Consider the following 12,774-nt stretch of genomic DNA (forward strand, 5'->3'; position numbering starts at 1 on the left):
GGAACCCTCTCTTCTCCAGGCTGAACAACTCCAACTCTCTCAGCCTTTCTTTATAGGAAAGATGTTCCATTCCTCTGATCGTCTTCATGGCCCTCCTCTGCATCTCCTCTAAGGGGTCTGTGTCTTTCCTGTACTGAGGACTCCAGAATTGGATGTAGTATTCCAGCTGGAGTCTCATGAAAGCAGAATAGAGGCTCAAAATCCTCTCCCCACTACACACCTCTCACATTGTAGTGTGTAGTGGTACTTCCACACCCACAATGAAGATTAAATATTTCTGTTTGCCCTGAGTCAGTCTTCTAAAAGTCAAGATAAATTGTAACACAAAAATGGCTTAGAGTTCTTACTTTTCAATAGGAATTCTTAGACAGTTAGCCGTGTAGGGAAAAAGACATGGTGCCCTGCAACATTTCACCTGAGAATTGCAAAGTAAAGTTGTATAAGTGTGTTGGTCTTTCTTTTCTAATAGTCTTATCAATGAACTAAGTTCAAAAACTACCAAAAAGCATTAGAACTTGGAAATGACTGATTTATGCTGAATCTTTGTCTTTCATGTGATGAAAATATTGCTGTGTTTGCTTTAGTATGAAATATGGTTTAACTGAGGTAGAAGATGTCAGTTTTAAGAAGCAGGCAATTACTTTGATTCAGACTTCTGTACTTCTCTGTTCTGATGTCTTGGGCTGATAAAACCAAAGTTCAGACTGAGTAGAGAAATTTTGAAGCCACTTTCAAATTATAGACTTCTACCTTTTAGTCAGACTGAGAAGTTAGGTGAACTTAAATTGAGTCTCAGTTAAAATTTACTTCTAAACTGCACAGATCATTTGTCAGTTATTTGCACAGATAATTTGTGAAGTTAATTTTGATTTGGAAATGCATAGCATGTTCCCTCATAGGTTTGTAGATTTTTTTTCTTTTAGAAGTTTGTCTGAGTTATAATAAACATCCGCAGAGACATTTGGAAGAAAGGAAGTTGCTTTGAAAGAAAAAAAAAGGCTATATACCTCTTTTCTCTCCACAGATTCATTCTTTGTTTACCACTGCTGTAGCTATCCCACTTTTGTCTCACCTTTTATTCTCTGAGTGGAGATGATTTTAATAGCTTAATGCCTTGTTTTCCATAAAAGAAAGAACAACTTGAAGAAAATTCAATATCCTGTTAACTGGGCTAGAACGAGGCCAGTATACATGCCCCAGTTGGTAGTTCATTCCTTGTTCATTTAAAAACTCCTGTCTTTCTTCTCAGAAATACCTAATGTGTCTCACTTATTCCCACCACCATCACCAGCCTTCTTTCATTTAGGTTGGTGCAGACAGGCAGAATAATAACATAAGCTGAAGTGCTAATAATAATACAGAGTTCAAGGTAACCTGTTCCAGGAGAGACCATCTTGACTTTTTCTGACTGCACTTCTTTACCTTAGGTGCTAACTTAAAAATGTAATGCTTTCAGGATGCAAGTATTGGCTAGATACTTGTCGTTTCATCTTTTTATTTTCATGAGATTTTTGAAAACTAATAAAAAAATAAAAATATTTTGCACATTAAAAAAGTCCTTTTTAGAACCATTTGTAATTTGAAAATCTCATCAGAAGTTTCTGGGTTTAGAATCTTTGGTCTTCAGGATAGTTTCTTTCTTTTCCTCTTGTCTTTCTCGCCTTTGTCTCCCCACCTTTTTTTCTTTCCTATTAGCTTTAATAGGAGAGCAATAAGTTGTTTGCCTACTTTTAATCAGAAAAGTTATTAAAATGTTTTCATTGTCATTTCTCATTATGTTAACAATAAAAGCTTTTAAAAAAATTGGAAAAAAAAAGAAAGAATATCTGCCAGATTTTGTTCTGATATCTGTTACGTTGCTGCCTGATATGTAGAGGTGTTAGTGAGGCTTGTTCGCTTTTTTAAAGAGAGTAGAAAAAATGACTTGTGTAAATTTCTTGGAAGACTGTGGTCATTTGATTTTTAGTTTATTCAAAATGAAGAATATGCTAATGAAAACAATTGTAATATTTTTTCTGCAATTATTTGTTAAGCATGATTGACTTAATCAACTACTTCTGCATACTCAGTTCTTCTGTGTGCGTTTGGTAGGCTAGAAAATTTGCTGGAGCAGAACTTCATCAATGAAAGCACTGGAAGAATCAGTGTTATTTCAAAGTAAGTTGATCCTAAACCTCCACAGATCTGTATAGCAGCAACAGTGAGCTTGAGGCAATGCAAAGAATTATCTTTTTCAGCAACATAATGTATACAAATGTTAATTTTTCCTACAGCTGTCAATTTAGTTGAAATATGCAGTTGTTCTACAATCCCTTTGAATCATGATATATTGGAACAACTCAATTTTGCTAGATGACTTCTCAACAGAAGTAGAAATAGCAAAACAGTAATAACAAGGCATTCCCAGCACATGAAATACAGAAATTGGTTGTTTGATGACTTTGAAGGTTTATTAAGAAAGATTTTTTATGCCATAGATTGCCTTATAAGTAAAAGTGAGAACCAAAACATGTAACATGCTCAGTGCAATAGACCAAGAAGGTGACTTCTGTAGAAGAGTTCCTGCACAGGTCAAGATCAGAGGGCCTGATTTTTTATAGATACAAGCCAGTGGTTTGGGTAGCAATTTTTAGCTGGGCAGGTAGAAGCGACGTTTCAGAAATACTCTGCAGGAGGATGTGTTGAAGGTAAATACATACATGTTAATCTGTGGACATAAGAGACAAATAAGCACACAAGTTGTAGAATAACACCTACGAGAAAACAGTAGGTCTGCTCTTTCCTACTGCGTCTGTGTGTCTGACTGGTAAAGAACTTAGCCAGTCTGTCAGTTTTAATAATTTCTTTTTTCTTTGGGGGTAGGAAGGGGAAAGAAAGAAAGAGTGGAGACGGAGTGCGCGCAAGAAAGCTCTAACTTTCACATGATCCTAACAGAATATAAATAAATATGATGTAGTTTATATTAGATGAATTTGCCACCAGTTATGTAAGTATGGTTTTAATTGAATTAAACTGTGCCTCTCTCTATCAAACTCTGTAGTTCAGAAACATGTATGGCAAAACCTTTGTTTCTAACCAAAAGATCTGGCCTATATTTGGAAGTATCAAGGGAAACATCTCTGTGGGAGCTTATGACCAGCAATTAGGTGATGATTCATGTGTTTTTTCATTATCATATTTTTTTATTCACATGAGTATTCAAAGAGGCTGGTTTGCAACTTTTGCCTGAGGCAGCTTCAGATTAATAATTTCTTTTCACTTTCTTCAGCTGGTCCTTTTAGCTCCTTAGGTTCTTTTTGTTCTGTTTCAGTAAAATTGCTTAGTAAAGCACCATTTGTGTTGAAGACTAAAAGTTGATAATTCTCTTCCAAGTTTGTCCACTGCTCTCCAACGTCTGAACTATTGTAGTCTAATGCTTGTTTTTCCTATAGATAAATCTGAAACTGAACTAGAGCTTTTCTCCATCGTAGTAACTGAATAAAACTACACATTGATTCTCCTGGCAGTTGTAGTCAATTCATGGCAGGTCAATTACATGTTTCAGATGCACATATGTATCCAAAAGCACCTTGAGCTGATATCTGGGATCAGCCAACCTTTCATGCTGTACCACTCAGGTGATCTGGGTTCTTAACTTGATGGCTAGTTTGGTGTAAGTAGCCAACAATCATTACTTAAAATGCTGACAAGTTTTCAATTCCTGTCTAAGGCAAGTGTATCTCAGTCATCTGAAGTGGGCTATATGCACAGAATCCCTTCAAGTAATTATTTATTCTACATTAATGTATTCTTTGAGTTGTATTCTTTACATAGGTACTACCGTCCATATTCCTTGTCTGCTACTCTTTGACCTCTAAGGAACAATTCAATAAACAGAGATGTCTAGGACAATTTGGACACTTCAGACACCCTTTCTGGCCTCTTGCTACTTTCCCAGAAAGACCCAGGTTTCCAGTAAGTTGTGTGTCACATCTGTCTACCATTGCAGTCAACTTGGATACAAATGCCATATGAGTCTGTTTAGTCACCTGAATCTCTTCCCATCTTTCTGCAGAAACTGCTTTTAAGCAACCTGCACATGATGTTACTTTTTAAAGTAACTACAGTTATTTGTTAAAAGTAAACATCTTTTAGAGATTGTCAGTCTGCCTAGAAAATTAATATTCCTTTTGGACATAACAGTTTAGATTTGTAATCTTCCATGACTGCGTGCATCTGCAAGTAGAACCAGACTGTAGTTCTACAGCCAGAGGTATTTCCTAGTAGTTTTTAATATTCATACACTTACTCTACTCACAGATTTCTTTCTACAACTTAACAGGAAAGTTTGCACAAATTAAATGAGGCCTTTGGGGAGGGGGGCATCTATTTGTATCTTAATTTCACATTATTTCTTATGAAATCACTAACTCCATTCTTGCTGATTTTGAAACATAATTATAAGATGAAATAGAGCATAGATGAGCTTGTATGTGGAATGAGGAGAGGTGAGGCAAACTGCTATCATATCTTAAGTATCTTAAAAATACTACTCAGATCTGAAATCTATGCATTATCAAGGTTAGGAAAGACAGAAGTGTATGATCAGTGCAAATGCTAGAACATATATTTTGTATTCTCTCTGCTTGTGTCTCATGCTTGGGGAAACTGAATTCTTACTTAAGGCAAATCCTTCTTTCCAAATACAAGTGTAGAAATTTTTGAGCAGCATCTTTTAGAAACAGCATTATAAAAATCATCCATTATTTTTCCATTCTGTTTTGCCTTGACAATTAGTAAGTTTTGTTCCTAGTTGGTGAAGAACATTTGTCATTCCTTCTTTGCATTTGATATGTGAAATATCTGGAGTAGAACAATTAACAAATTTTCATTAGAGTGTTCAACAAAAGGATATGGTTTCAAGAGCTCATCTGTCACATTCATATTGCTTTGCACTGATTTTGGTTATTAAGTGTCACCAAATTTTCCTCATCTATTACTCTTCCCTGCTGTACTACACAGTCAAATTAACATGTACTTTCTGAGCAAAGCCACAGCCCACTCAACTGCTTGCTTTCTCCTGCAAGGAGAGATTACCACAGAATTTCTCAATGCAATTATACATGATCTTTATGTGAAATTACATTTTGCATCAATTTTCATTCATTTCTTAGCATTTCTTATGAAAGATTGCTTTGTGTTACAAAGAAGTACTTTTTTTTTTTTTCTTTTTGCTGCATGGTAGATGTGAAATATTCTAGTAGAATTTTAGCTTGATCATGGATGCGGAATTAGTCCAGACCTGGGGTATATTGAACATAATTTTATCTATCTGCAATTTTTAGTCCATAAAATATGCTAACATGTTAGTTTTCTGAACGAGTTTTATTTTTATAAGCAGGTATAAGGCAGATTCTTGTGCTTTAAAATGTGATAGTTCGTGAGAGGCTGTCTGTCATTAAGATGTCTAGGAACTATGCCTTATATAGTCATATAGAAAGAAATTCTCATGGAAACAGCACTATGGAGGTGGCAGCTGCAGTTCTGTGTTTTTATCTGGGTTGAATTTTGCAGTTAAAGATTAACCCCTTATGTGATCTATGTAAGAATCACATTTGTGTTCCCCTGTACAGATTATGAATACCAAAACAATTTCTGAAAATTTACAGGACAGTAAAAACATCTCTAGAAGTGTTAAAATTACTTTTATTCATACCAGGTTACCCTCCTATTGCTGAAATTTTGAGCAAGAGCTATATTTGGGTATTATAATGTGCTGTGATTTAGCAGTAATTACCAACTAATATCCTTTCTCACTGAAAGCTTTTTTCTTCATTAGAGGCTAGCAAGCAGTGTTCAGAAAACGATGTAGACCTGTTTTTCCTCTAAAATCTTTCTCATCTTTTGGAGTTCCTGATGGGTCAACAGGAGAGATGAGTAAACTGTGGACAGTGAAACTACCAAGGTGGTAGTGATAGTGAGGCAATGAAATGCTTCTGGTGCACAGTCAAGTGAAGACTGTGATGTTAAGGGATTGACTGGCAGTTATGAAGCTAGTGAAAGGAAATATAATCCACAGAGACTTTTACTGTGATTTCAAAGGGACTATACAGCTTTGAGGTGCTTGCAAACCACCTTTTGGTGGTTTCTTTAGATTCAGGAGGAAGTAGAAGGAGAAAGCAAGCTGACTGGATGCTGTTGCTCCTTTACTGTGTTGTTACTGGTGACAGTAGAAGCCCACATTCTTCATTAGTTGCTCTGTCATCATGCTGTTATACCTCCCACACAGATCCATGGTACCTTGCTATAACATTTACTGGAGTAAGAAAACATTGCACTGCTTCATCAAAGGTATTTCAGCCAACATATTGCCGTCAAAGAGATGAAGCTTGGTCAAAGCACCATTTTTATTTTTTTTGGTGAAATAATGCCTTCCTGAATATGGTGTCTCCAGTTTTTAAATACTATGAATTTTCTGTCTTACACCTTTTCTTGCTGATTATCCCATTTTATGACATCGTGTGGGGGATGCAACCAAAATCATCACTACTGAAGGCATCCTAGCATGTCCAAAGCAATCTTTACCGCACAAATAAGATTACTTCTTTTTTTACCATCTTCCTGTGAGAAGGTGCTCTCCAAATATTACTCAACTGTGACTGTTAGTTTTATCAATTAACTGAGTGTGTGGAAAACAGAATTGAGAATATTTTTAGGGGCATATCTTATACATGTGCAGAACATGCTGCTTAAAACATCTTTCTGGATGAAATGTAAACAGAACTTGACTAGATTAACAGTGGAGGTGTCATTATACATTTGTTCTATACCTATAGAACAAAATTCTAGTGGATTTTTATTTTGCATTAAAACTTGTGCCATGGCAACAGCAATGCCTGTTAAAGATGTAACTCTGTCATTATAATTTATCTATTACAACTTTTTCATTACTATTATTAACAACTGTTATTCTTCTGAATGTACTTTAGTTTTGAACATGGAATCTCTTGAGATACAAATGTGAATAAGCAGATTTCCCACTTTACATGAATACAAAATTCGTGTTATTTAGTATGCTCCTTATTTTCTCAATGTGCTCTGTAGTCTTGGAGTCAGGTTCAGGAAATACGTATGTGAGTTTGATCATGCATCCATAAATTATAACTCCTAAACACTGAAAGTGAGAAATGGTATTCCACAGAGTCCTATACAAGTACCACAAGCAACTGTGCTGGGGTGCACCATCATATGAATAAATAGCTGATGGAATTGCAATCTGCTGCCTAAATGCCAGTTTGAGTCTATGTAAACTGATGATAATAACAATATGTATCTGTAGCTTTGAGACTATGTCAGAACCAAATCTATTTGTAGTTCCAAATGTAAATGCTTTCCATGCAACACAGATATGGCAGTATCACAGAAGTGATTTTCAGAAGTAATCCGCTCAGATGGGTAAGCTGTGCATGCACTTGTAAAGCCAGCAGAAATCTGTAGAAATGACACCTGGTTATGTTTTGGTATTTAGGATACTATTTACAAGTAAAAAGATAAGGTGATAAGAATAGAAGTAACTGGTGAGGAAGCAAGACCTCCTTCTATTGGTGTTTTTAAGATTACAAAAATTAATATTCTTCAAGTAAGAAAAACATAATTTATCATAACCAGAAAATTTCTCTCCATTGAGATTCAATCCAAGAGCTTGAACTTTTCCACCTATCCTCTCTCTCTGGTATTTTTCTTAAAGTCCATTGTCAGATGAGTCATTCAAAAGCCCATAAGAAATCAGAAATAGTGTAACTCACTTACTGTGCACTGAATACAGACCTATGCAATATAATTGTATATCATATTGTTCCTTACTGCCAGTTAGGTTGGTTGAAATGAATAAAATATCTAAGAAAAAGGTACAGAAGCATTTGATAAAGTCAGGGAATAGAACACAATAGGAATGGAGTGTCTGAAATTCTCAAATATATCAGTAGATTTAAGATTAATTCTAACCACACAGGACATTGATTGTCAGTATATACAACTTAATGGAAGGATTTCTTTCAATGCATGACAGTATTTGAAAGAACAAAACCAATTTTGATATGTTTAAAAACAGACAGAAAATAATACATAAAGTATCACATTTTGTGCATCACTGCTAAGCCTCAGAAGACATATTGATTTCAGTATCAGTTGTCTTAAAATTTATGGCAGAATTATGCAACAAAAAAATGTCACCAATCTCTGATATGGGAGATTATTAAAAGCTAAGTAAAGATTTTTATTTTTTTTTTAAGTAAAGTTGCCTGTTTTAGCAAGGATACAGAAGAACCATTATGTTATCCTGTTTAGAGTTTTTCATACTTTAAGCTCTTGAGACTGTGATCTTCGAAATCCACATGAGCAATGACGATGCACCTGCAGTTTTAAAAATGTGGTGGAGCTTGAAGGACTTACTTAATATCTCATGCCTCAGGTCTTAGGTCAGTAGATACCTGGTTTAAGAAAGAAAAACATACTCTGGCAAATTATTTTATGACTATTGCATGGATTATTTTTTTTTCTTTTTCTTTATTTCTTTCTAACAGTACAATGAGTGAGAGGTTACGGTACTTTTTTAAGCAGTGCTGTAGATCATCTCTGTACTCTCCTTATTTTCTGAACATTAAAGTTTTAAGCATTAACTGTGTTAGGAAACTAAAATAATAATAATACAAATCTGTATTAAAAGAGCGTTAGACTTAACAATTCAAAAGATCAGAATTATAATTGGATCATTAAAATGTTGGTTGGAAAGGATATGTGGAGGCCATCTAGTCCATCCTTCTGTTTGGAGCAGACTGTCATCATATCACACATGACTTTTCCTAGCCAGGTCTTGAAAACCTCTGAGGATGTAGATGCCACCTCTCTGCATAACCTGCTCTAGGGCTGCAGTGTACCATGTAATGACTACATGCTATTTTTTTCCTGACAATCCCAGTCTTTTTCCTTGCCTAACATGGATGTGGTTTGTGTTGGTCAATTATATGATGAAGAAGGCATAGCTGTGAGGTCATTGCATCCTTTGTCATAAAATTAATGAATCTCTTATTTAAAGCAAAAGATAGTTTCATTTAATATAGATGCACCAGAGATATTAGTGAAGATAATGCATATATTAGCAAAATCCTTGCAATCCATGTGTCCTTAATTTATTTTCTTTTCCTGATTTATTCTTCTTTCTTACTTTGTCTTACATCTAGATCTTAGGTAAGTTCAATGGACAACTGCTAAGACTCATCTCTGGAACAGCAGAATAGAATTCAAATCATGATTTGAACCATGAATCATCATTGGCAGCCTAGTCAATACAGTTAACAGAGTACAGGGAATGATTCAGCTGACCAGGCTTTACATACAGCAGCATCTCTAGGATGCACCAACTTTATCAACCTGATATCTGACTCTGGTGGGAGTTTACATACTTCTTACCTATGTACATACGTAAAGTGAGATGACTTAATCCGGAGCTGAATGCCAGCTACTGAGTTTCATTTTAGGTTCACCTTCAAAATTATGGACATACAATAAATCCAGCAACTTTCAGAAATCAAAGAAAGTGAGAATGTCTGACATCCTCCTTTTCCTCTCCTTTTCCCCCCCAAACCAATTTTTCTGCCTTAATTATTTCTTAAGCTCTGTCATGTCCCATTTTCAACCTTTTGCCATAACATCCCACATATTTTTAATTACAAAAATTTTAAGTGTGTATTGTAGTCAATTGTTTCCCAAAGAACGAAAGTAGATTTTCTTAGGTTGTACTCTTAATATTGATTAGAATTTTAGGCTGTTATTTTAACAAATGAGGAAAACACATAGTTTCAAGCTGCTGACTTACTTAGTAAAAGAACTGATACTGGTTTAGAGTATGCACCAATCAAAACTGTCTTAGAACTTAGAAGTGATATCTTGAGATACAAGGTGATATTTTGGCAATTAGAAGGAAACGGTTCAGTTTCTTTGCAAATTATGACATGATACTATCCATAGAGTCCTGCAGTTAGTCTACATAGGAACACACAACTTCTAGCAGGAATACAACAATAAGCATAAAACAATAAGCATAAAAAGAGCTACAAATTTTTAATAATCTTACCTGAACTGTGCCAAAAAGAAGCATTTTTTTCTGTAGTTCCTTTTGTTGTGTGTGCGCTAAATTATGTAGAAAACTTGTTTCAAAAAGACTTGATTTCCTATTCTTTTCTCCCAATGCCTACTATTACACTGAATCTATTCTCAGAATTTCCCAGAAATAAAAACAACACTCAGATCTATTCTTTAAAGACTGTCAGTAAAAAGGCATCATAGTGTAAAATCACTTGTTATAATCACTATAAAGAGAAACATTACTAACAATTACTGACTATACTGGTTCTTCACGTGTTTTACTACCTATGAAGTAACTAGCTTATTCACAGTACTTATCTGTATAATTTGTACACATTTCAGCTCAATAACAAATTAAAAGAGACACCATCAAGTTGATGGAATAGCAATGACCTATTTTATGTTATAATTTTTTTTTTCCTGGAATTTATGTGTAGCACTGAGTGTTTTGGCTGTTTTTTATCCAGTCAGGCTAAATTAGACAAGTTTAATGCGAGAATCGTTTTTTAAGATACTGATAAATCAATTCATGGCATAAGTATCTTTTGTTTCTGTGCATAAGAACCAAGCAGCATGCAAAAGTAATTTTTGAGGAGAGTGTGGGTTTTGCTGTTTGCAGTATTTTATTGCCCAGTTTCTTTACAAGGTACTCTCTCATTTCAGAGCGTCTTTGCCAGGGGGAAACATCCACTGACAGCGAGCTTCCTGAAGGATACCCCGCTGAACAGTTTGCAGGTTTACTTCATGGCTCATCACCTGCGTGTGACCCACCTGATAATCCACTTCAGCTGTACAGCAAAGCAATCCAGTGCAGCAGTCCACTAGAGAAAAGCATTTTGAGCAAGAGCACAGTACAGCAGATACAGTTACGGAAAGAAAGCAACAACGATCCTCCCACGAAGAAAAAGAAGCCACCAGTTGTAAACAGAACCATATTTCATACTAAAAGTAAACCAGTAGAAAATCATACATTGGTTGGCACCTCAGCAAGGATAAGTGAACAGTGGGTCATTACCACTGGGGGATTTGTGGAGCGAGCATGCACACTTGGGAGAATACGATCTTTACCAAAGACTTTGCTTGAAATGCATTTGTGCAAAAATGTTTCAAAATCTGATTCTAATCTCATCACCCATCCACCAAATGACAAAAAAGCAAGAAGCAACTGGAGTGAACCCACACCAAGCCAACAGTGCTCCAAAGGAAATTCGGAGAGAACACCTTCCTTTACATCAGAGTGGGAAGAAGTAAGTTTGTTCATTTTGAAGTACCAGGAAATATATGAAAATGTGAAAATGTTGTTATCGTTTTCAATTTCAGAGATGAAATAAAAAGTGAATCTTCCACAGTGCAAATCCTCAGAGAGTGTGTCATAGTGTAATGTAAGAATTTGACAGCTAGCACAAAATGCAATGCATTTCAGTTCAAAATGCCGCACGCTTAATGAAGTCTATTGTTTCCATAGTGAATGAAGTTAACCAGAAGTAATTCTAAAAATTGTTGTGACATTGAAATTATTTTCTACTAAAGCTCTCACCTCTGGCACTAAAAGAAAATTCTTTGTAGCTATGCCCATTATTTACATATTTGATAATTATTTTCCACCATGGCAATGCCTGCCAGCAAGAGACAAGAAACTGGCTGGAATGGAGAGTTAAAGATTTTTAGGTTGATTATGTGTTCTCCAAACCCTCCCTATATAACTTATCCTCTAACTGGAATGTAGCTCATGTACAGAATTCTTGGCGTATACCTGACTTGTGTGTGAAGTGGGATTACACTTATAGCTACGATAAATTTGGGACCATTAAAAGAAATGGCCACACTGAGTTTGTAGTGCATAGTTGCTCATACAAGAGACGTTATTTTAGTTTTAGAACCAGATTTAAAATAATATTTAAACATGTTATTTTTAATTGGTTTTTCTCCTGTGCTAAGTTTCAAAAATGTAAATGATTCTACCTTACTGAGGTAAATTAAGAGGGGGAAATGTTTAGATCTTGACTGCTATTACAGAGAAACAAGCATTTCGCTTTTAAATGACAGCTATGGGGCAATGCATATACCTCTAGAGTGCCATTTTATTTCTGAGAGAACCCAGAGATTGTTTATTGGATTGGTTATTTTTTCTAGAAAAAGCTTTCAATCTCATCTAAATGTGTGATTTGAAAGGGCGTCTGAAGGTAGTTTTTGTTGTAAAGGAGATACTTCCTCAGTGGAAAGGTATTTAGGATCAGGTTTTTAACTTATATATGTTGCTATGAAATCCTGATACAAGCCAGGTCCAAGTTTGCCTTTTTAGAGGGACATCAAGGTTTTACTGTTCTTTAAAGTAAAAAAAAAAGGTAGTTTAGTTTTAAAAAATGGTTTGAATTCTAAATCTACATAATTCCCAGATTTTCTCCTGTCACAGTGACTAACACGTAGCTTTTTGAAAAGAAACAGTTTTCCTATTAGTCATAATATTAAGTGGTGTAAGACCTGGTTTTCTGTGTTTTGCTTCTTAGATGACACCAGCCTTTTGATTCACTTTTTATTTTGTCCTGTTCTTACAAATAATAAAATAGGTACAATAATTTTGACATAGTAAGTTCAATGTAATTTAGAAACGTGCAAATGAGTTTTGGGATCAATATAATGTTGATTCACAAA

At 35.1% G+C, this 12,774-nt stretch overlaps 1 protein-coding gene across 8 annotated transcripts in view; it reads left to right on the forward strand.

The window, feature by feature from the left end:
- The window catches only part of ANKS1B (ankyrin repeat and sterile alpha motif domain containing 1B), a 427,837-nt gene that overhangs the window by 200,192 nt on the left and 214,871 nt on the right, over nt 1-12,774 (forward strand). For all 8 annotated transcript variants that reach the window (XM_069852975.1, XM_069852979.1, XM_069852978.1 and 5 more), the window contains one exon: nt 10,786-11,369. In XM_069852975.1, coding sequence (XP_069709076.1) covers nt 10,786-11,369 — 584 coding nt within the window. The remainder of the gene's footprint in view (nt 1-10,785; nt 11,370-12,774) is intronic.

Source organism: Phaenicophaeus curvirostris, chromosome 1 (assembly GCF_032191515.1).
Source record: "Phaenicophaeus curvirostris isolate KB17595 chromosome 1, BPBGC_Pcur_1.0, whole genome shotgun sequence".
Classification (NCBI taxonomy): Eukaryota; Metazoa; Chordata; class Aves; order Cuculiformes; family Cuculidae; genus Phaenicophaeus; species Phaenicophaeus curvirostris.